At 43.5% G+C, this 24,923-nt stretch overlaps 1 protein-coding gene across 4 annotated transcripts in view; it reads right to left on the minus strand.

The window, feature by feature from the left end:
• DNAH9 (dynein axonemal heavy chain 9) overlaps positions 1-24,923 on the minus strand; it is a 210,106-nt gene that overhangs the window by 84,312 nt on the left and 100,871 nt on the right. For 3 of the 4 annotated variants that reach the window (XR_013391852.1, XM_077924329.1, XM_028717200.2), the window contains exons 49-53: positions 20,718-20,978; positions 12,262-12,687; positions 7,524-7,643; positions 2,866-3,054; positions 172-407 (exon numbers count right to left, since the gene is read on the minus strand). Coding sequence is in view for 3 of the 4 variants with exons in the window: in XM_077924329.1 (XP_077780455.1) it covers positions 172-407; positions 2,866-3,054; positions 7,524-7,643; positions 12,262-12,687; positions 20,718-20,978 (1,232 nt within the window). In the remaining variant the exon portion in view is untranslated. Of the gene's footprint in view, positions 1-171; positions 408-2,865; positions 3,055-7,523; positions 7,644-8,164; positions 8,248-12,261; positions 12,688-20,717; positions 20,979-24,923 lie in introns of those variants that run through there. The other variant, XM_077924330.1, reaches the window with a different exon arrangement.

Below are 24,923 nucleotides of genomic sequence, written 5' to 3' on the forward strand. Positions count from 1 at the left end.
ATACACAAAAGTTCTACATAGCTGCAAAATTGGAGTGCTTTCCTTCCAAACGCAATTGCCTCCTACGATCTTTAGTCTGAAGCAGAATATACATCAAATCTGACACTGCAATTGAACACATCAGGTTTTGCTTTTTTCCAGCTGCAGCTTTGCATGGTCCTGCCTGCTCACCCTTTCTGCCCAATCCGGGTCACTCGGAGAGCTTCACCATACTTGGTTTTGATCCACTTGATGCCCTGGAGCTGGGGGTCAACCATGAGCGGCCAGCGCTCACAGTTGCTGAGGATTGTGGCATTTTCAGTGGACATGCGGTCAGCCGGTAGCCCTTCATTCTGCCAGGCTGCTATGTCAGCATCATCAGTCAGCATCATCAGAGGATCCAAAGATGGAGTCAACGGGATTGCAACCTAGGACAGCAAAAGGCACACAACTTGCAGGTGAACAGTAAACACCTATGTACTCCAAGTACCAGCAAGCTGAATTAATACTGCTTTTTCTATTATTTAACAGCAAGTCACTACTATCGCCTGCAATTTCTTAAGGTTGTATAAAACCTTTAGGTGAAAGACTGAGAGGCACAAGAGGGATTTCAAACTTCTTGCTGCATCATCGAAACCGGAGTAAGGGGAATAAGGTATTTTCTGTCTCCTAATCATCAATGAGGGGAAAAAAACCAGCTTGAGCAAAGGAGTATTCCACATAGATACCAAACTCACCATTGTGTGCACCATCCAAACCAAACAACCACCACCTGGAACCCCTTACAGCAGTGGTTTCAACCAGTGTGCCATGTCACCCTGGGGTGCCTTGAATGATGGTCGAGGTGCCACAGGCAACACTGGCCTCTGTCCCTCTTTCTTTCCCTCCTCTGATGCCCTCTCACGTCTCTGTCTCCCAAAGGCTTGCACAGCTGTTTATTGCAGCAGACCTGGCTACAAGCTCCCCAGATGAATGGTGCCTCTGAGAGGCACTTGTCTTTGGGGTGGGTGGGGGGACAGCTCAGAAACCAGGGATGGCAGCTGCCCAGAGGACTAACAAGGAGAGGGGAGAGGAGAGGAGAGGAGGCTGGGGGCACACTCCACAAGAAAGGGTGTTTGAAAAAGGGTGAGAGGCTGCCAGCTCGGAAGGCAAGGGGTGACATATCTGGGCTCCTAAGCCCCACAGGGGTGCCGCAGAAAGAATGTAGTTGGTTAAGGGAGCCGTGGCCTCAATAAGGTTGAAAACCTCTGCCTTGCAGTATCAGTTCCAGGCTGTAATTACCCCTTGGGATCATTGTTCTCAAGCTTTTCAAGCCACACCCATTTGATCTTCAAAACACTGCCAGCATTCACGTGCATGTATTATTCAACAATGCGTCACATGTATATGTATATGTCTTCATACAAGTGTATATTTATTTTAAAGTGAAAAATTTGTGTAAAAGCCCCAAGGGTCAAGAAGGTATTTTCCAAATTTAAAATTAATTAAATGTGGGATAAACCTTGCCCCATTGACATATGCCTTGCCCTCCAAAATGTGAATCAGCCCACACAGCTGAAGTGGAAGCAAGGGTCCTGTCTTCATTTCCTAGGAACTAAATGGTTGGTCAAAGCTAGCTATATTTTCTACATTCAACATTCCACTATCCTGGCTACAGGATAGTCACCCAAAGGGAACACAACCTAGAAGGGGTTACCATCTGATGATAAGTACAATATTCAAAGCTTTCTGCAGAGGATTAAATATTTTTGTGCCATGGATTCTGCCCTCATGTCCCATCTTTTGAGAGTGGTATGGAACGCTTCTCTTATCTGGATGCATAAGGGTCCCCAGCTAGCCAAGTTACAGAGTTTCTAGATATTGCCACCACCAAATTTCTTTTAGAAAAATGTACTTCTAAGCTGAAACCATAAGATTTAAACACAACTGGTTTGTATAGTGGTTTCTGCTTTGCCCTTCTTGTATCTGAGCCAATGGGGAAAGAACGTGCTGCATTTACAGTTTTCAAACTTTAGTCTTAGAATATAGGGGAGGAGAACATCAGTAGAAATACAGCTAAGCTAAGTTTTCACAATTTTATCAAGGAATCATGGACTAAATCAGGGATCAGGAACTTGTGGCCCTCAAGGTAACGTTGGACTGCAGATTTGGGAGCATCAACATTTGAAACATCTAGGAGTCCAACAACATCTGTAGCCACATGTTCCCCATCCCTGGGCTAAGATAAATTAGCTCATTGGCAACCCCTCCCTCTTCTACTTCAATACATCCTTTTGTGTACAAAAACAACAAGCAATGACACAAAAACCTCAAAGAATGAGGCCTGGGGCAGGTTAAACTGACAGCTTGATAGAACAGGATCAGATTGCACCTTGTACTTTTGCAGAATGTAATTAACACATTCACAAGTCTGCTGTGATGCTGCAAGGCAGCATTCACAGTTCCAGAAAGACTTGTATACACCAGGCGACCCTAGAGCAAGCTTTGCTTACCCAGAAGGCTTGGAACTAGAATCCCTAAGGGTACATCATATATCTTAAACACAGGAGCAATATAATAATAAATTATACAGAAATGCTTTTTTAAGGATTGTTTGGCATTTTAGAGAGAATAGGAGACAGAAGCAAACAAAAATGGAAGATCCAAAAGCACTCTCTCTGTGTGTATTGTGGACATTCACAACCTATTAATTCAAAGCCATCTGGGTAAATAATAACAAACATTTCCCAAATGTCAGCAACAGGGTGCAGCACTTTCAAAAGTCCATTCTAAACCTGGTTCCAACACAATTATAGCCTGCCTTTGATTTCAAGCTCATGACAGAACAAAAGCTCAGATTGGAAAGCAGAGATGCATCTGAAAATGTGACAGTTATCTTGTGCTCACTTTTAGCTGGCGCAAGTATGGTTTCCATACACTGTCCATTAGGTCTTGCCTGTATTTCTTGCTGAAGTAACCCAAGTAAGAGACGAATGCAGTTATCAATAAGACATCGCCACACAGTGCACTCTCTTGCTGCTTGAAGTCTTTCACTGATTCAGCCCACCTCACATTTTCAGAGGCTAGGCCTCCAACCTAGAATGAGCAGTGGAAAACAAACCACACAATTAAAGCCCATGGAATAAATTCTGGCTTCAGAGATTTTTCATTCTTAGGAGTGCTGGCCTCTTACAAGGTACTGGTTGGGAGTAAGCAAGATGTCTATACTGGCAACCTAAGAAGTCCTGTTTTACAAAACTGCTATTGGTGAAGAGTGATGCAGTAAGGAGCTTATAGCCATTTTTCATCTTTGTGCCCTTCTTTTTGGAGTTTTTTGTTTAGATTTTGCATAGGTCAGGAAAGGGAAGTTTGAGGAACAATTCTCCTAACCGACCCTGGTCTCAGAAATTGACCAGTGGTCTGGGCCTAGTTGAACTAGCATGTTTCTCACACTGGGACCCAGCTCTGATGGGATTTTAAGTCAGAGAAAATAATGCTTTCTACTGCTGGTAAAAATAAAGGGACCCCTGACCATTAGGTCCAGTCATGGCCGACTCTGGGGTTGCGGTGCTCATCTCACTTTATTGGCCGAGAGAGCCGGCATACAGCTTCTGGGTCATGTGGCCAGCATGACTGAGCCGCTTCTGGCAAACCAGAGCAGCGCACGGAAACGCCGTTTACCTTCCCGCCAGAGTGGGACCTATTTATCTACTTGCACTTTGACATGCTTTCAAACTGCTAAGTGGGCAGGAGAAGGGACCGAACAACGGGAGCTCACCCCATCACGGGGATTTGAACTGCCGACCTTCTGATCGGCAAGCCCTAGGCTCTGTGGTTTAACCCACAGCGCCACCCGCATCCCTTACTGCTGTTTACCCAAATGTGAGTAATATGCTATTACTCTACCATATAAATTTATAGTCAGACTGAAAATGCCTGGTTAAAACCTTTTAAGCTTTTTCTGATTAAATAGACAAAGGAGTCGTTTCTGAGGAGAACAGTATCTGTTACAGGAAACCACAGGAGCAGCACATCCGGCTTTGCGACTTGAGGCAAAATGGGAAGTGCCATCCTGCCCTGCCACTGCCACGTCTGCCGCCAGTATCAGCGCCAATTTTGGGTGAAATCATGTTGAAATTGTGAGGGATCTCATGCACTCTGCAAGATGTCATGTGATTTCAGAGATCTCGCCTGAAATGCTGGTGCCGCTTCTCTGGTGGAGCGCCTGCAGGAACACCACCTTGGAGACTTCTGCCACCTGAGGTGTAGGCCTCACTCTACCTAATGGCTGCACAGGCCATGGGAAACCATCTAGTTAATATTTTTTATAATTATAATATTTATCTCTCAGAGCTTTCTACAAAGTAATCAAATTGCATGTTGGAAAACATGAGTAACTCACTTTTTTGCATATTCATTTTACTGCAATAACAGAAATATGTCTGTCTAAAAATATTATGAGTTCTCTTAATCAAAACTGCCATTTCACCGAACACTTCGAGTCGCTTCAAGCTTTTTTGGTAGTGCCGTTCTTTGTATTTGATTAACATGGTAAAATTATGTAAATCTTGGTTTACATTACACACACAAAAACTGGAAATGTTGAGAAACCTGTGCCCTAGTTGAAGCCAGGGTCTTCCCAACTTCACCATTACTTTCTTCAGAAGTATTACATCCAAATAGTGTGGTACATAAATCCATTTGTTCTTTGAGATCAATAAATTGAGGCCTCATTATATGCACTGCTAATGTTCAGTTAATGTCTTTTTCTGTGGCATCTATCACTTAGAGAACATCATCTTCAAAGCAAGCAATTCTAAAACCTTTTTTATTTTCTCAAACCTTTTATAATCTTAGCTGATGCTGTTGGGTTGTGGGTCAATTGTTTTAAAATTGTTGTTTTTAAAAACATGACCACTGCTATCGGGCACTTTTCAGTGGAAAAGAAATTAAGGAAGGAGAAGCTGCAGCACTGATAGGTCAGAGTATCAGAATAAATACTAAATGAAAGAGTAATCCTAAACAGCAACAAAAAGATTTATTTGGAGAAAACAGAACAGAATGTGAGATCAGGCATACAAGACAATAAATACAAAAATAGCATGCTAATTTAGTTACAATTGTGAGAGATGTATTTTGAAGGTGGAAAGTGCTGGCAGGAGAAGGTACTTAGCATTACTAGATTTCCTAAATTACTGCACCATTGGCAGGTTGTCTGTTTGTTTTAAATCAAAAGAACAAAACAAATGTTAATTGAAATGAGTATCTCTAATTTTACTATTCCAAGCAAGGCAAACACATAAAAAAAGAGGAATATTCCCAAATAGATAATCATTTCCTGAGACAGGTGCACCAATAAAAAAATCATGAGTCATCTTGAAGATTGGGGGGGAGAGCTACAAATTAATGGTGCTTCCACACAGCAGTTTATTGTGGACTTGGTGCTGCTTATGCATGCAAGTTTTTCATAGTGTCCACAAAACACTGCCCTCATCAAAATACAGTTCCATATATCACCCCCCCTCAACCTTGTTAAATATAAACTAGATGAATTACGTATGCAAGTTTACAACAACAAACTGGAATGCCTTGTGACAAGAAGTGTTGAAATGCATGTTTTTCATCTGCTTCCAGAAATATAAAAATAATGCCATAGGTTGGCCATCGTGAGAAGAGGAAAAGTGATTTCCATCTCCGATATTCTACTTCCGCTTACCATGGGAAGCTCAGACTGGCTTCCCCTCCACATGTTTGCAAGGGAAATTACTGTAAGTCATCTGAGTTTCTGCTGTGCTTGGGGTGCAAGTACCCTCATTTTTACCAAATTAGTCCAAAAGTGCATAAATCATACACAGATGCCAGGCAGGACAAGAGGTCAACTTAAAAATAGAAAGTCTAAGATTGAAAAACATCCCACATCTGTGCTATAAAGCAAAATCTTTCATTTTACCAGTTCCCATCTTAATTAAGAGATCACCCTCCATGCTAATTAGTTGTTATTGTTCTTTTCCTTTTTTCACTTTTTAATTGGGTTCTCTAAGAGTGACTTCTTTGGTAACAGCCTCAAAGCTAAACTCTCAATCCTCTGTAAATAAACACAAGTAGGAATGTGGGAATGACTAGCTCCACTTGCTGGTGAAAATGCAGAATGGTTTGATACTTGTGTTGGAAAAGCATGACGGGAAAAGTGTCTCCTATTAGCCGCTTGCCGCTTGCCTTAATTATTCTCGGATGCAGCGTTTATCTGTATGAAATTTTATGTTAAACTTTTTAATTAAACTAGACTTTGAATGAATGTGCTCGGTTTAAATTAGCCATGACATCATTTATGGCGGTACAGGAAAGCATTCTAAGCTTTAGTGGCAGATATGTTCCAGTGCATTAACAAATTTGTTGATGTATTTTAATAACAGTAGTAGTAGTAATGTAGGAAATAAACTAGTTTGTAGGGTGGCCTTAAATCATATGTAATAAATTCCATGAACTACTTAAGGCTTAACCCATTGTACTTGCCAACAACACTGGCTTGGATATATTAAAATACAACTGTGCATTTGTAGCATTTAAAGCATTTGGAGACTGTATCACTTTTCTAATACACATAGCTATAAGCTGCAATATCTCTTACTCTGGGTGAACACTACTGAAGTTAGAGGAAAACTTCAGTGTCAGTGAGTACAGGACTGCTGCTCTAGTAATTCTATATGATTATGTCCCTAACTAGTTCGACTGACTGCTATATTTTTTTTTAAGCAACCAGCAGGCCCTTACTTTTTGCTTCTTGTTAAACAAGCAAGGCAGGCCTTTTGCACAACACAATACTATTACAACTACACACATGAATAGACACTTATTGCAAAGATAAAGGGCAACAGTGCTCATTAAAAACCCATATGCTCATTAAAATCACAAATTAAAGGTTTCATTTCACAGCAGCTGGAGCTAGTGAATGGCTGCTATGCCAACAGCCATGTATCATTCACAAAACCAGACAATACAGACATATACTGCTATGAATGATTAAAAGTGAAAAAAGGCACGGGGGCCGGATTGTTGTCCCAAAGTTTCAAGGCTTTACATGCAATGGTCGCACTGTGCATTGTACTAGTTCATTAGTCCAATCAGATATGGCAGTCAAGGAGTTTTATGCTCACAGTAACTAATGACTGCTGAATCTACGCTTGCACAGAACCACTAAAGCATTCACTACAATGCTCTTCTGATCTATTCACATGCTACTATTCCTTGGAGAGATCAAGAATCCTAGCTGTCACTTGATTTTTCTCCCTGAAGCAGCACTCCACACTGGGAAACACTTCCCCTAGAAAAGCAAGACTAATAAATAAGAATGGGGCATGTGCTATACATATCCTGGCTGAATAACTGCTCCCTTCTGCAAGTCTGGTGTCATACCGGTATGCTATTTGCTTTCATTCTGAGCTGGACAAACTTTCAGATTCAGAAGCACAGCTAGTTGTCTGTATAGCACTAAACAAAGTTCTTTCCACGCCCACCCACAAGTTGGCCTTCACATGGTGGCCCAAACTTCATCAAGTGATTCTCACCAGGCGATTTGCAAGGGAGATGGTCTTCGCTGTGGCTTCGGCTTCCTGTTGACATTTTAGCTTCTCTGCTGTGGCCTTCTCAAATTTGGCTGTAAGCCTAGCCAGGTTCTCGTTAAGGTGCTGCAGTGTGAAAAGAAGAAAACCATAGGAGAAACTAAAGATCATGACGTGATGCAGTTTGAATTTAAGTATTCACACACCCCTAGTCAGAAGGAAGTGGGCTTTCTTCTGTTACTCAAGAAGACACACCTAACAGAGGTTATTTATTTCATCGCTGCTGGAAATAGAAGAACCAGTCTGACCTTTTAAATTCACAAACCCACAGAATCCCCTTTAAGCATCAACTATGGTGCCAACTCTGTGGGAAAAACAACATGGTTAAAACCCTCTCCTCCCATGGGGAATCTGGGGAGGCACAAAAATCAGGCCTCTTTGCAGCAAGCTGATCTAGGGTTGACCTGGGGTTTCTAAGGGAATTCCCCATCACTCTTAACAGCTGGCCTCTTCCACAGTTAATAAAACCTACCTCACTTACTACACACCCCTTTTATAAACTCACCCCATTATTTGTGCCTTAACATACATTATAATAATCTTAACCCCTTGGACATAGCTGCTAAGGAGATAGTGGCATCCTTTACCTTTGACAGTTTACATGGAAAAGTGAATTTTGGTAGGCTCAGCTTGCTATGCAGGAGTGACAAAAGCTGCAGCTGCCCAACTTCCTTCTTCTCCTATGCAACTTTGCATCTTGTGACCTACCCTGTGCAAAAAGCACAGAGCAGAAAAGGAAATTGCCTCCTTGCCAGTTATGGCTTATTGCCCTTGAGATTGTTGTCTCCAGGCTTAATACTTATTTATCAACATTATTTACCAGCCTAAATGTGGAGGGCTGTTTGTGTGAAAGCTACAGAAAGGGGTGTGGCCAAGGACACAAGCAAAAATGCCCTATTTAGCTATGCTTCAGGGGTCTGACAATGGACTTTGAAAGGGCCATCCAATCACTGCCCACATATGATGACATTCTCTTCCTGCTTCTCTGTAAAGCAAAATCAGGCTGTTCTCAAAGTTATTGAAACGTTTCGCTTCTGTGACAAAAGAACTGAAGTTAACAATTGATTTTTATCTGCATCCAGCACAAACAGCTTAAAGCTAAGTGCCTCTAAATCATTTTAACACTGCTTGAACAATACACTAGAAATAAACCCAAATATGAAAAAGGGGGCTTCTTCTTTTTTTAGTAGCATCTGGAGTTACTTGATCAAATACCTGCACAGAATACAAAACGCAGCCTTTTCAAACGTTGTTTATCATTAAATCCCAGAGCTGTAACATTTAAAATGACTTCTGCACATTAAAGTTTCCACCGTTTCTGAAAGCATGTGCATGCATTTTCATTTATTTATTATACACTGGATCCCAGCTTACACTCAGCTGGGTTTCATTCATGTAACACTCTGAGAGGAGAGGCAGAGGAGGTTCCTCATTAGGATAAAGTGAGGCAGTGCCCTGCTTGCTTAGGGTGCCCCCTAGAAGGGTGGGGTAGGGCAAATCACACTAGTCCCACTATTGTCTTCACTTCCCCCTGATCTCTGCCACCCACCCTTCCCTTCATGCCAACTCAACACACTTCCCCTTCCTGCTACCCACCCACCTACCTTCCTTCCTTCAGCTGAATGTTTCTTCTGATGGCTGTTTTGTAAATGTTATTGTGGTCTCATTGGATTTTATGCTAATATTTCAATTAATGATTTGGCGAACTATGGATTTCTAAAAAAAAATTTGTTATTATTTTACTCACTGAGCTTTGGAATTCTTCTTAAAATAGGCAGGTTATAAGTTTTTAATTATTTATTTATTAAGAATACTGACATCGCACCTTTCCAACAGAATATTGCTCAAGGTGACTAACAATAAAAGGAAAATTCATCAAGCTAGAGACTTTCCTTGGTTATGGATGGTTTGTATCATCACCCAAAAACTCTAAGAAAAACACTGAAGAATAAATTGGTTGGATTTGAAGTAGCTTGGTTCATTACTGCTCACACTACAAATGGTTTAGGCAGCAGCTATTAAGTTTGAAGATTTTCAAAGATGGGTAAGTCTGAAGAACGTATATAGAAATTATTTTGTGAGCTGTCCAATGTCACCGTATTTCAATGTCATTTTACATTGGTTTTTAACCACCCTAGAAAGTTTTGTTGTGATTTGTAAAAAAATTATGCTGTGGCACAGATTGGTAGGTTTTCCTAATTAAAGACCACATTTTAATTGACAGTTCTGAGCAGTTTTCAATTCCGTACCACACTGTGTTGTGAAGCTGGAATGATTTTTATAATATAATATATTCAGTGTTTATGAGATTGATTTGGTATAAGATGGTGATGACCCATGAATGTTTTTTTGCTGTTGCTAACAATAGTGTGCAATACCTAACAAATGGATTTCCCCTGGTTTAAAGCTAGTTTAAAGGTTCACAACTTCAACTGAGAAAGGGATTCATTATCCCTTAGTAAAAGTCACATAATGTACTGTACCAAAGAATTAGCTTGGATCCAGGAAATCTTTAATGCAAACTTTCATGGGCGTAGCCAGGATTTTTGTTGGGGGGGAGGCTTATTGTTGGGGGCGGGGGCAGAACCTCAGCTATGGATTGGGGCGGGGCAGCTGCCACTCCCTGCCCTCCTGTGGCTACACCCTTGCAAACTTTAGTTCCTTACAAGTGCATGGATCTCTAACTTCTGCCAAAACCCATACTGTAGATGCTCCTAATAGTCAAGAATGGCTATTCCAGGCTCCCAGCTACAGGAATGCTCCAATTATATATACATATGTGGAACTATGCTCACAGAACAAAGGTAGCAATCCCAACTACCCTTACATTGAACTCGAGGGGATTTATTTCCGATTAAATATTACAAGTCACTGTTCGTGGGCATGACTAGAGAAACATTCAAAATCTCAGGACACTCAATTGTCTGGAGAAATGGGTTATGTAGACATTTTCCATTTTCCAAAGTGTTGTTCAGCCAAGCAGCCTTGTAAGTAAGTCTACGAAAATAAACTAGACCTGCCCCCTGCTGAATTTACTCGCCTGCCTATACAAATCTGTCAGTCTTCCATGGTCCATGGATAGTCTGAAAGAAACAAAAGCAACAGCTCCTTGTACCTGTAGGTGATTCTCTCACAGCAACCAGCCAGAAGGGCAGCTATTAATAAGCTTGATGTACAGCATACACTGTGGATTACAATGCTAGATTTTTTTACTTGTTATTTTTGCACAGCCAAATGATGTATAATGCAAATGCCATCATCTCATAAAATGTTAAAAATGTACATCTGCTATGGGGCAAAACTAAAATTCTGGTTACCGCCAGCAGCGGAGGAAGCCGCTCAGGCACCTGGGGCGACGTGCCCAGGGGTAGGGCGACCTGCCCATAGGGGTGGGGCCAGGGCAAGGCACACCTTGGGGTCTCCAGAGTCTGCCTGCCTCCTCCCACTCAGCTGCCCTACAGTTGGGGGGGGAAGCAGTGGGCAGACCATTTGGGCAGCGCGGAGCCTGCGCACGCCCAAGCCACCACATTTCTGCCAGGAGAGACGCGTGGCTTGGGCACACTGCAGGCCCTGCTGTGAGCGCAACCCGGCATTTTGCCACCCCTCTCAGTGGTGACACCCGGAGAGAACCACACACACCGCACGCCCCTTCCTCCGCCCCTGGTTACTGCAGCAGGGAAATAATAGGTAGTGCAACGAAGCAGGAGACACAGAACCTGCCTCATCTCACTTCTTCAAAGCTTTGAGATGCTGCTGAACTCTTTTAACCCAATCAGCCCCAGCCAGCATGGCCAAGGGTCAAGGATTATGGGAGCTGTGGTCCAACAGTATCTGGAGGTTCCCACCCCTGTCTTAAAGGAATAAAGGAAGGCTCTCTGAATTGACATCTCACAAACATAGAAAGATATGTTAGTGAGTTTCTGAAGAAGCATTCATTCAGCTGCAAGCAACCATCTGCCAAGGTGTTTCAGACAGACGCGTCAAGGGCCAAAGGTTCACGGCTATACTCCTGCATGTCATGTAAATCCTGGGGTAGTTTGAAAGACAGGTTTCACCACTGGCTAATGCGGCAACTTCCCAAAGCCATGAGTAAATTTAGATCATTGTAATAGCTTAACTGGGACTTAAGAGAATTAAATTAGAATTTTTGCAATTGATGTGAACAACTCAACCTTATCAGTCACATACCCCCTGTAATCTCACAATATAGACAAAAATCAGATAGGTTAGGGTAGTAGCAGCAAAAAAGACATGATATAATATGATGACAAAGATAAACCTAGCTCAATTCATTAGAGCGTGGTGCTGATAATTCCAAGGTTGAAGGTGCATATTCCTGCATTGAATAGGGTTGGACTAGATGCTACAATTCTATGATTCCATTATTATATGATTCACACTGTTAATGGATAGTTTGTGCAATGCAGATGCCTACAAAAGCAAATTGCTGAACTTTGATGAACTTCGTATACCAAATAACCGTGAGTGGTGCACAGCACAATGGCCCATCTACTGGCAAGAGACAGGCAAAGGAACATCGCTCAGCAGATTCCAGGTTCACTACTGGACTAGATGGCAAAATAGCCTGCCCTCGTATAAGGCAACTTCGTATACTCTACCCAGTGCATCACAGAACAATGCTAAGAGAAATGTAAACCTGTTTTACAGGCTGCCTTGGACTTACTGCAATTTTGGCCTTGATGCTAGCCAGCTTTTCCTGGGCAGCAGCAAGCTCGGCATTAGCTTTGTTGAGAGCCTGCCTCTTGGGCTCCACATCGCAGTACACTTTATGGAAGTGCACTATGTTGATGACCCAGGAGCAGAGGCCAGCAGCTGCATAGGACTTAGACGTCACCAGCTCAGGCTCGAACTCCGGGTCCTGCAGATACGGCTGAAGGGCTCGGAGGCAGTTCTCATGTATATTCTCTTTGTTGAAGTGGATCAAGGAATCCAGGAAGCTGTCCACTTTTGTCATGGCCACTTTGGCTGCTTTCCAGGTCCTGTCCTTGGGCACCTTCCCGCCGGGAGCCATGAGTACCATCACGGCAGCAGTGACATTGCTGACAGCGGAAGGCGGCGATCCAAACGACTTCAGTTCTGTCAGATTGTTCTGAAAAGGAGTGGGGAGGAGAAACCAAAGTTGTTAGACGAAAATGAATGGGTTTTCTTTTTACTTTGCTGGTAATGGAGTCAAGCTCCAGAGCTATCAATCTGAGAGAGGAGCTTTGAAGCCAGGAGCAGCACTGTGAATTTTAAATATTATGACTCATCGGACGTAAAGCAATGAATCCCTCTAGTGGCACAGGGGCCTCTGCCGGCTTGTTAGATAAGAGCCAGTCATGTTCCTTCAGCATTTCAGCCCAACTCACAGGCCATTAAAAATGCACAATTATATTACAGATTTAACCAGTATGAAAAACAACAATGACCAAAAAAAAAATATCAGAATGCCCTGAAATCAACAAGGCATGTCTGAAGCTGCAAAAGGGCTTTAAAATGTGTCTCTTAATTGAGAGTTCTCATAAAGGTGACTGCCTTATAAATCTTTATGCCCTTTAATGCAAGGTGGATTCAGGCCAATACAGCGCCACAGAATGGTCTCTGAAAATCCCGCTGTGTTGTGGCTACATCCACAGGGAGAGACAATTGTGAGTAACATCAGGCCACATGCTGATACTGATCCTGCAATGTCCTCACACAACCCCCACCCCTCCTGCCCATGTTTATTTGGTAGCAAGGCCACCACAAGGTTACGTACGCAGTGCGGTCAGTCACTATACACAAGAAACTTTGCATGTGAACCATATCCAAGATAAGGAAATAATGCCATCTGGTGCTGGGCCATCTGAATCCACCCCTGCAATACCATTTTATTTAAGTAGGATGCTTGAATCCTGGATAAAATGTGGGGCTATGCTCTCTGAGCATAACCCCAGAAAAAGTTACGCCTTTTAAAGTTCCATAGATTCCAGCGGGGGATTTTTAAGCCTGTCGGGCTAACTCTTCCACTGAATAAATGGAATTTAAAATGTGTTTAATATGACGGACGTATACCCTCTGTTTTAATGTCCCTTTCACTAAAAAAAAGAATTTTAGCTTTTTGCCTTCTTTCATAGAATAACCTTTCCGCTGTGCCACACACATACACACATCCCTGTGTACTTTGTGTTGCTTTGAACCCTTTTTCTGCCATCGGCTGGTGATAATATTCTAACAAGAAAGCAACAAACTAAAGTGCTTGGTTTCGTTTCTACACTGGGATTTTTTAAATACACACACACCAAAAAAAAATCACGTTAATCCAGCCAAGCTATGAAAGGAGTGCCATTTCAAGATCACCACATGACACCTGTTTCTCATTAATTGGCCCATAAATTTCCTCAAAGCCATTTTTAAACTCCTCTGAGCTGGAAATAGCCAGAGTTAAGGCTCCTCTTGTCATGCACATGTTAATTCTGAAGCAGAATTCCACCTACCCATCATGGAACTGATAGCACAGGATGCTAAGCAGGTAACCTCCAAAGAACAGAGATGGTTGCAACTGATATAAGCACACAGACAACACTGGCTATATTCCAAAGGAGCGATCCTGCCAAAGATCTGTCACATCAAACTGAGAAGAAATGTGTGCATCATGCTGACATCCAGCAAATGTGAAAGCCCTGGCAGAGCAAGCGATACTCCTCACTGGGGATTCCTGCCCCAATAACCTCTCGGTACATTTGTTCTTCATATATCATCACCCCAATGACACAGAAGTCTACAGAAGGAAATTACTCTATCCCTGAGGGGCAGGGCATGCTGAAGCATACCTGTAGCATGGGATGGTCACTTGAAAATCCTTAGGGCCTCTCTGGTGCCAGATGACTATGTTGATTACTTGGTAGGTATGTACAGATAAAGGGACCCCTGACCATTAGGTCCAGTTGTGACCGACTCTGGGGTTGCGGGGCTCATCTCACTTTATTGGCTGAGGGAGCCGGCGTACAGCTTCCGGGTCATGTGGCCAGCATGACTAAGCTGCTTCTGGCGAACCAGAGCAGCGCATGGAAACACCGTTTACCTTCCCTCCGGAGTGGTACCTATTTATCTACTTGCACTTTGACATGCTTTCGAACTGCTAGGTTGGCAGGAGCAGGGACCGAGCAACGGAAGCACACCCCATCGTGGGGATTCGAACCGCTGACCTTCTGATCGGCAAGTCCTAGGCTCTGTGGCTTAACCCACAGCGCCACCTGTGTCCCTGCTTGGTATGTATAGACTTACACAATTTGAGCAGCAGAACCAATTTGGTCACGAAGATAACCTTGATTCCAGGACTGAGCTTGGGGGAAAACCCAATGCTACCAATTAACACCAGAAGTTCACTATGGGCAGCATCAAATGGCTAGTGCCAATGGTACCATAGATCTTCCTGGCTACGGTCATGATGACTCTATAATGCTACCTCTGGAATCAGAGGCAGTATGCCCCAATTGTCAGTTGCTGTGGGCAGTAGTGGGCTGTTGCCCTTGTGTCCTGCTTATGAAATTCCCAGCAGCATCTGGTCGGACTCTGTGGGAACTCAATAAGCAGAGACAGGATTATAGCCGGATCCAGCAGGGTTCTTCTTATGTTCAGAACCTGGGGGAATATCAGCAAATCTGCATGAAACGAAGCAAGGTGTGTAAGCTATTTCCAGATCCCAACATGCTCACCACTGGAATTTGTTTCAAGTAGCTCTGAGAAACGATGCCTCTGTCACTACTAGTGAACGGGGGAAGTCCCACAGAGAAAGCAGCTTGAGTTGCATTGTTAAGTTGAAGTCCTATACCTGAAACCCTGTCATGGGGCAGGGGGAGGCGTTTCAGCTGCAAACTGTCGACATGCTCCCCACTCAGCTAAAACCCTTCCGGCAATGCCACTCCTGAACTAAGGTTTGAATTATTTGCCTGACAGCAGAGTCTACCTGGCGCTGAAGCGCTTTCATTTATTTGCTTGTTAGGAACAATGACATCTGTTTTAAGGCCACACAGACAGCAGTCTGCTGTGCCGTGGGCTTTGAATTATTCTACTAACAGATTAACAGTATGAATGGGCTGGGTGCAAGCAGCAGCCACCTACAGTACTGGCTGCAGAACACAATAGCTCCATCTCAGGGCCAAGACAGACTTTCCTTCCACTGCAAGGCTAGCTTCCACATCTGGGCTTTTACATTTTAAATTCCCAGCGTGGGAGTGGGGGCAAGCTGGCACTAACAGGGCTTACCTGCCTAAAGTTACCGTATTTTTCGCTCTATAACACGCACCTGACCATAACACGCACATTGTTTTTAGAGGAGGAGAACAAGAGAAAAAACATTCTGAATGAAACAGTGGATGTATCATTTTTGTGCTTCATGCTGTGGCCACAGACATGTGATCTGATGGTGAATTTGGGGTGACCCAATGCAAAAATCCTGAGAATTCCTGTGGATCCATGCTTTGTAACCACGTTTTTGCACCATTGTGGCCCCAGGCAACAGTGGGTGCGTGATTTTTTGGGTGCAGGCTGTAGCCATGGACATGCTATGTGATCTGATGGTGAATTTGGGGTGACCCAATGCAAAGATCCTGAGGATCCATGTGGATCCATGCTTTTTAACCACGTTTTTGCACCATTGCAGCAACAGGCAACAGTGGGTGCGTGATTTTTTTGGTGCAGGCTGTAGCCATGGACATGCTATGTGATCTGATGGTGAATTTGGGGTGACCCAATGCAAAGATCCTGAGGATCCATGTTGATCTATGCTTTGTAACCACATTTTAAGTGGGGAGCGAAGGAAAAACAAAGAAGGGACATGAGAGGGGTGTGCAGAGAAGCAGCTGGCTAAGAATGCTGGAGAGGGATTTAAAGGGTGGGAGGAAAGAAAGGCAAAAGTTCCCCCCCAAGCCAGCCATCTCTCTCTCTCTCTCTCTCTCTCTCTCCCCCTCCCTCCCTCCCCCCTCTCCCTCCCCCCTCTCCCTCTCCCTCTCCCTCTCCCTCTCCCTCCCCCACTCTCTCTCCCTCTCCCCCAGCAGCACCGGAGCACAGAGAGGAATTAGAAAGAACGACACTCTGCTTGCCTGGAGGGGAGGGGCTTTCCTTCTCCCCCAGCAGCACCGGAGCACAGAGAGGAATTAGAAAGAACGACACTCTGCTTGCCTGGAGGGGAGGGGCTTTCCCTGCTCTTTGTTCCGTTTGAGCAAACACAGCAACGAAACAGAGGAGGGTGGGCAGTAAGACCCTGAGGCAGAATGCAGGAAAGCAACCACTTCCTCTTTTCAGGTTTCCCTTCTCCGTGACTCGCGATTTGACTTTTGCTTGATTTTTTGGCTCCAGGGACCACACATTCGCTCTATAACACGCACAGACATTTCCCCTTCCTTTTTAGGAGAAAAAATCTGTGTGTTATAGAGGGAAAAATACGGTAATTGCAGCATGGGAACAATTTTCATCCAACTTGCAGCTTGGGGTGGGAACTTAAACCTTGTCTCCTTGTATTGTGTTATCCCAATGAAAAACCTCTCCTGAGAATGCTGAATAAATTCTAAAAACAAACAAACCCTAAAGTGTACACTAGCCATGCAATTGAAATAACACCTGTTTTGGCCCCCTCAGCAAAGTCCTTTGGGTGAGCAAGAGTTGATGTCTACCAGTCTGTCATTCAGTATGAATCTTTCTGGGGAGGGGAGAGAAAGTTCTACAGGTCTGTTCCCACAACTCTTGATACACAGCAGCCCCGAGACGTAGTGAATGCACACTGCAGCTGAATGGGTGGCAAATCAGTCACTTCCTTGCTTCATCATGCACTCCAATCAGCACACAATGAAGCACCAACTGAGTGCTGAGGCATCCAGCCGCAAAGTGTGTCACTCAACCTTCACACTGATTAGGCACAGTTATCTGAGCTGGCCATACATTTTTTCCCTTCTCCCTGAAATATCCCCACTCCCCAGATGGATTTATTGTTCTTATCGTCCTTAGGACTTAGGGTAGATTACACCACTTCGTGATGTCCAGGAATGTGTGCCAATCCTTAATGTATCCAAAAGGGGACATATCGGCAGGCACAAGGAAACCCCATTTGAAGTACAAAAAGAAAGGGAAATGGAACAAGGAATTTTGGAAGAAAGCATGGCTGATTGACTCAAATACTGAACAGAAGCGCTCCACACTGCAACGTTTTGTTGCAGGTCTCACTTCTATTTTTGAATACCAGGTACAGATAACACAGCATGGCCATTGCCTTCTTGGTCTGCATATGAGCTTCCAAGCACATCTGCCTTGAAAACAAATACAAGACCAGGTGGAGGTTAGGGTGATCCAGCAAGCAATTCTTATGGTCTTAAGAGCTTTGTACCAATGTTTGCCATTCATTTTCACCCAAGAAACTGTGCAACTGGTAGAGGGCACCCATTCCCATAAAAGCACCAGGGCAACACTGGCCAATGACCAGAGAGCACCAAAGGAATATTCATCCTCACAAAGCCCAACCATCTTGAAGGCCAGATGAAGAATATGGGGTACCAGAGATCTCTCTTTTTTAAAATAAAAATAAATCCCCATTATCAGACTAATACCAGTGTATGAAGGAGAAAATATGTGTGGCATTTTTCTAATTGAACTATGTATGCCTAAAATTGATCAGACAGCACCACAACTGAAATGCAAAGCCCAGATAATTTATTTGGACACCCACCAATCTTCCTTGTTCCAACCTCCCTCCCCCAGCAATCTATATTTCCCACTGCTTTCTACTAAAGAGCAATGCATATTCATTTTGCTCTGTATGAAAGCACAATGTAAACATATCTGCACTAATGGCTGAAACTTCTTAATAAACACACAAATAGAGCCAATTATTCATGTCAACGGATGGGCTAAACTCTCTGACGCAGGTGAGGAGGAGGATGTGATTTCTGGTGCTCTGTAAACGCTGCTGCCTTGGTCTCCAGGGAAGCTCCAGGCTTCCCATTAATCTTGCCTTAATGAGATGTTATACAGTTTCAGCATGAAACCCAAATTGACAGGATCCAAACATTTTCCTGCTGCATTAGGATTTTGTTTCTAGACACACGGATCCTGTCAACAGAATCGCCATGGCTGCCCTAAAAAACAGAACCAAACAGAAAGCTGCTACCTGCTTTTGTTTGTTTTTAATTGCTTGATCTTTGGGCATTTTTCTTGGTTTAGCCTAACCATAATGGAAGACAGGGAACAATTCAGTCTGTGCATATGCTAAGATACATTAGCAAATAAGCCTTGACATAGGGATCCTCTCTCCTGCTTTTTGGGTATGTTGCAGTCACCCCACAGCCCGTTTATTCCAACCCCCCCCCCTTTACCCCCCCTCAAATAGGTTCAGTTATTTGAAATGATTCCATTGCCTGGTTCATAAAGCACAGTTAAAAATAAACTGTGCTTTAAGGTGAATGAGCAGTGTGTGGGTTCATTGCTCAAAAGCCCCTCCTTCACTCCTCTTCTGCTGCTGCCACACTTGGCAAGAAGCAAACCAGAAGCTAGCTCTGCATTATGTGTGAACCAGTAAACATGTGAGCCAGCATAAACATAATGAGCCAACCAGCCTCTGGTTTGTTTTCTCCCTGGTATGGCTACAGCAGGAACGAGGAGGGGTGAAGTGGGGACTTTTAAGCAGCATGCACTAGCGCTAACATGCTGCTCATTCACAACAAACCATACTTCATGTTGAACTCTAGTCTAATGTGACATCCAAACCAGGCCCAGGAGTGCAAACACAATGGGACCAATTCTCTGCAAAATATTTCCCAGGATGGCTTTCTGAGCAGCATCTTATATCTTGTGTCACCTTTCTTCTTCATTGGATTGGTTCTGCAATAGGTATATGGATGCATAACCAATTCCTACAATGGGACCTCCACAACTAGAGGATAGCTCTTTCTCATGTGACCTACCTAAGCCCATCTTTTGACAGACTGCTCCACTTGCCTCCTCATTCTGAAGTGTGGAGGGCAGCTACAAGGGAGAAGATCTTCTCATTAGTGGTTCCTCCCCAGCTGTGCAGCGCTCTCCCTAGAGAGGCTCACCTGGCTCCCATATTAACATCCATTTGGTGTCAAGCAAATACCTTTTTATTGTCCCAGACTTTCTAATGTAGCTTTAACTTAGTTCACTGCTATTATTTGAGTCTCTGCTGTTATAGAGATTTGGTACATTTTGCACTGTGAGTTTTAACTCTCTGTGTTGTAGTTTTGATGGATTTTGATTGTTCTCAGCAAAGTGCCACAATTGTCGCATTTGACTGATTTGTTTTCATTTGTTTAAACTGCATGTCACCCAGACAACATGGATCATGAGGTGACTCAGAAGTACAAGAAACTAAATACATAAAGGTTTCATGTTTACTTGTTCACGGGATTTCTCTCTCTCTCTCTCTCTCTCTCTCTCTCACACACACACACACACACACACACACAACACCTTGAGCACAAAGCATTATATTGTGTGAAAGAAAAGGAAACAAGCATTTCCTGAGCTAAAGTAAGTTATTGCTATGAGTTCACAATTGAGTGATAAATGAGAGGGAATCCACTGGTTTCAAATTTCATCTCAGATCATTGTTGCTACAAATCAATAGAATATGCAGTCTGACCCTGCACATGACCTAGAAGTCCCAATGTGTTAAATGGGGCTTCTTCCTAAGCAGGGGCACCAACCTAGACCTCAGGTTATGCGTGCCCAGCACACGCAACATGGTGTCATGATGTCACATTGTGACGTGACGTCATGACGTCACACGCTCCACAGCCTTGGACAGCATTTCTGAGGTCTCGCAAGGCCTCGGACATGACTTCCATTGCTTCGTGAGGCACCAGACGTTGCGTTGGAGGCCCTGTGGTATTGGTGCTGAGCACCCACAACAAAAAATATGTGGGTGCTCGGGCTCCCAGGACCCCCTATAGTTGGCACCCCTGTTCCTAAGTAAATATGCACAGCTCCACAGCCCAAGTATGAAAATCCCATTTTCACCACCCCAATACCTGTTGCACTGATGTTCAGCTCGTAGGATCCCCACAGGCATCTGATTGGTCACTTTAAGAACAGGATGCTGGACTAGATGGGCCACTGGCCTGATTCATCCAGCTCTTCTTGTGGTCTTACCCTATTGAGTGTGTTGAGGGCTTCCTGAGCAGCTGCAAGGGCTGGTTCAGCTTTTGCCAAGTCCTCCTCACAGTCCTTCTGCTTCTGCTGGACCTCCTGTGTGATCAGGGCTACCTTCTGCTCCTCATCGTCAGCAATAGCCTTCTCCTTGCTGACTTTCTCTGTCTCGACGCCCACCACCTGGATCAGTTTGTCTGCATCTTCATTCTTCTGCTTCAGCTCCACCTCCTGAGCTGCCAACTTTGCCTTTAAATCATCTACCTGGAGTAAAGACGATGCAAACCCAGTCAGAGGACATGGAATTAGTATCATGGGCACTTAGATAAAAAGAATGTCTGAAAAGTGGGAGAGGGCAGTGGGGGGGGGGAGAGACAAAAGCTCTCAACAGATGTCAAGCCAACAGATTCATTTCTATACAGATTGGGGGGGGGGGACTGGAACCAGTGTTTGGTTCTGGATTTTTAACAGCTACATCCTGGGAACCAAACTTTATAAAGTGGAAAGTGAACATCTGCTATGTCACCTGTATTTTGATCTGACATCTGGCTGATTGCTGCATGTAGCATCATATATTTAGGGGGTTCTGTACCTCTTGGCCCACACATGAACCAGAAAGTTTCCCCATCATACCTTTTCTATATTCACCCTCTCAACACCTGGCCTTCATTTAATCCTCCTACTATTTCCCCACATAAGGGCAACCCTGCTTCAGCTTCACCCTAATCCTATTCCTTGAGTGTCTCCTATCTCCTCTGTACTTGGGACAGAAGCTGCTGTATGGGCTGGGTACCAGTGTATCCTCATCAGTGATCATCTGCTGAAAGTACTGGCAGCTTAATTCTGCAGAACAAAAAGAAGGGCCATCAGCATGTGCAGGGCCTTCCAGGTGCTTTATGACAGCCTCGGCCAACTTAAGCTGTGAGTGCATTTCACCTCCATTTCTGGGAGAAAGGCTGTCTGCTCTTTCCATCTCAAAACCCAGCTTGATCTCCCCAAAAGCAATACAGACGGAAACTGGGATATTGTGATTTAACTCTAAGATGGCTTTTTTCTTGCCCCATACCGAAAACATCCTCATCTCAGCTGACTTAAAAAAAACAACAACAACATTATTATTATTATAGATCAAGATGGTTTCTAACTCCAAGCTGCTGTGCAATTTGGGACCCATTCCTAATAACAACAAACACTCTTCCTTCTTCAGGCTTGTGCATTCATGTCACATGCAGCTCTTCCTTGAGCCCTCTTCGTGTGCGGTTGGTGATGCACTTTCTGTCATTGGAGAAAAGGTGGGATGTGGCGCAATGGCTGAAGAAGACACACAAAGCAATCTCTTTGGGGATGTGTTTTTTTAAGGATGTAGAACTAGTTCCCACATGCTATGACAGCCATACTGCTTTAAATGAAGAACTCTTTGCAGGCCCTGTGACGGCACCAGCTTCAATTCCTTTATAAGAACACTACAGCGCTGTACAGAACAAATGTTCTTTTTATTTAACCTGCAAGGGTAAGCTCTGGAGCTCCAGGGTAAACCTTTGCCTGTGGGGAAAGGCAGACATATAATTGGTCTGGGATTCCACGCCATTTTCAGCACTGGTTTTAAACACCCTGTAATCGCCCTAAAGTAAGTGGCAGGCATTTTGTGTAAGCTCTGAATAGAGCCCTGTCCTTTGTGTATGCCTTTGCAGAACGGCTAATCCATTTTCATCTCCCGTTGTTCTGCTGGAGGAAGCAAAATTACCCTTAGCTTACTTGGGGGTGCATAAGCACTTTGGTCAGCAAAACTCAGTGGCAAGTTTGGCTCATTTAAAATTCTCTGGAGATGTGGGGAAATTGAAGGAAGAGAGATTTGGGGTTTTGTGGGGGGGGGGGGGCTGCTTTTAGATATGGCTTAGAGCCTTCAGCCTATGATAAGTAATTGCATGCTGGATACATGTATGAATAGAAAGTTTATCGGGCTTTAAGTGCTCCGATGAGGCAACCAAGGGATTGACTTGTCAGCTCTACACAACCCTTATAATAGCTATATAAAGGGAGAGGATAGAAATGCAATCCACTGGCTCTTATTGTAAGATGCAATGGCATTTACAGACAAAGCCTTCTTTTAAAAAATGCAGAGTATACAACAGTAATTGAAGGTTAAAGATTTGACATATTTTTAAAAGGAACTAAAAAAAAGCCCAAGAAAGGCTCCAAAGTATTAAGAACCAGGGTTGTATTTGAAAGCCAGGAAAATGCAACAAAGCAGAATAATTGTCCCTGTGTACAGATCCTCCGACAAAGGAAGGGAAACTGTTTTTAAAGCAAAATAAGCTTCATCACTCATGAAAAGCAAACACTGAAACCTTAATACTTAACCCTAAACTAAGCATTGCATGCAAAAATGTGTGGTGGTGATGTTATTCCAGTGGGCAATGTTTGTGTGTGGAGACACAGCAGTGGAAGGGGCATTTACACTTTCACACCCATCATGTCTTTGTTCCATATTGCTTCCTTCAATGACATTTCCCCCATGAGGCTTCAAATGCATTTCTGTCCTTGCAAACACACATTTGATGGGGGGGGGGAAGAGATATGAAACAGTGAAATAATGAGTGGGAAAGTACAAATGCCCCCACTTCACTCCCAAATACTGCCAACACAAAGCAGCTTTTCTTAAGAGCACCATCAAGCAAATACTTGTAATATGAAGTTTGGGCATCTGAACCATGTCACTAAGACCAAACCAATGAGGGGTGGGGAAAGTGTAAGTTGAGATGCTAAAATCTGCACTGGCGGCCATAATATTGGGCTAGTATTTGAGTTGAAAACTTAATGTAGGTTTCAATGAAGTATTAGATCTTTATTTTGAAGATGAAGGAGAAAACAAACTCCACACGTTCTGGTCTTAATACTCTTCCATGAAGTCATATACATATTGGTTTGTTTAGTCCTTGCTTTTATTATGTATTTTGTGTTTTTTATCTTGTGAACCACCCTGAGACCTACAAATGAAGGGGTATACAAATTTAATAAATAAATAAATAAATAAATAAATAAATAAATATATATATATAATAAAATAAAATAACAATGGCTAACAAATCACAAGATGGCTAACAGGGGGCATCAACTGAGGGAAGGTATGAGAAATCTTAGTTTCTTTTATGTGAATAGGATTATCTTTTCAACCTGGTCATCAATGGTTGCAAGAATGTTTAAAAAAAGAAAGCAGTTTTTTTGTTTTCTTCTGGGCTTATACGATTCCACATAAGCCGGTCAGTAAAAAACCCTTCCAGAGACATTGTGGAGGATATGGCTAACAAACAAAGTTATATATGGCAATATAGTGGAAGGTAATCATGACCAGACAAGTGGTACAACTTTGGTATGCTTCTTACCCTCTGTGTTGGCCCACAGGGTTGAGCTAACTAGCTCAAAGCAACCCAACTTGCCTCCACACAGCTCTTCAACCCTGAAAATTAAGGCCTGACCAATCCATGTGCTTTGTTTTCCCCTCAACTGAGAAGGGGGAAGATGTGTTTTCTCTGAGGGAACCTTAGATGGATTTGTGGATATTGACGGAAAGGAGAACAAAGCAAGCCAGATACAAGCAAGGCCAGCGCTACATAATTCCCAGGGGGACAGAAGGTAAAAATCCTGCACAAAAAATGGGAGCATTAAGAACAGAGAGGCTTCCCAGTAGGCTCCCAGCAGGCTCTTTTAATCCGATTACCTGTGCCAGGGGTTTCAGGACTACTACATTCACTGCATCAGAAAGGTCAGCAATTAATTGCTACAGCAGGAGAGACTCAAGTCTGGAATTCAATGAAACCTTTTTTAAAAAACAAAAGAAATGCTAACAGGTTGCCTCAGGGCAGGCACAGGAAGCTAAGTGGAATGCAATTCCCTTCTCAGGTTCTGAAAATAAAATGGTTGCCCGAAAGCTTCTCATTCCCTGCATGTACTGGCAATACTGTACAGTGGTACCTCGGGTTACAGATGCTTCAGGTTACAGACGCTTCAGGTTACAGACTCCGCTAACCCAGAAATAGTACCTCAGATTAAGAACTTTGCTTCAGGATGAGAACAGAAATCGCGCGGCGGCAGCGGGAGGCCCCATTAGCTAAAGTGGTGCTTCAGGTTAAGAACAGTTTCAGGTTAAGAACAGACCTCCAGAACGAATTAAGTTCTTAACCCGAGGTACCACTGTACTGTGAAGATCAG

The sequence above is a fragment of the Podarcis muralis genome, chromosome 2 (genome assembly GCF_964188315.1).
Source record: "Podarcis muralis chromosome 2, rPodMur119.hap1.1, whole genome shotgun sequence".
NCBI classification, from domain to species: Eukaryota; Metazoa; Chordata; class Lepidosauria; order Squamata; family Lacertidae; genus Podarcis; species Podarcis muralis.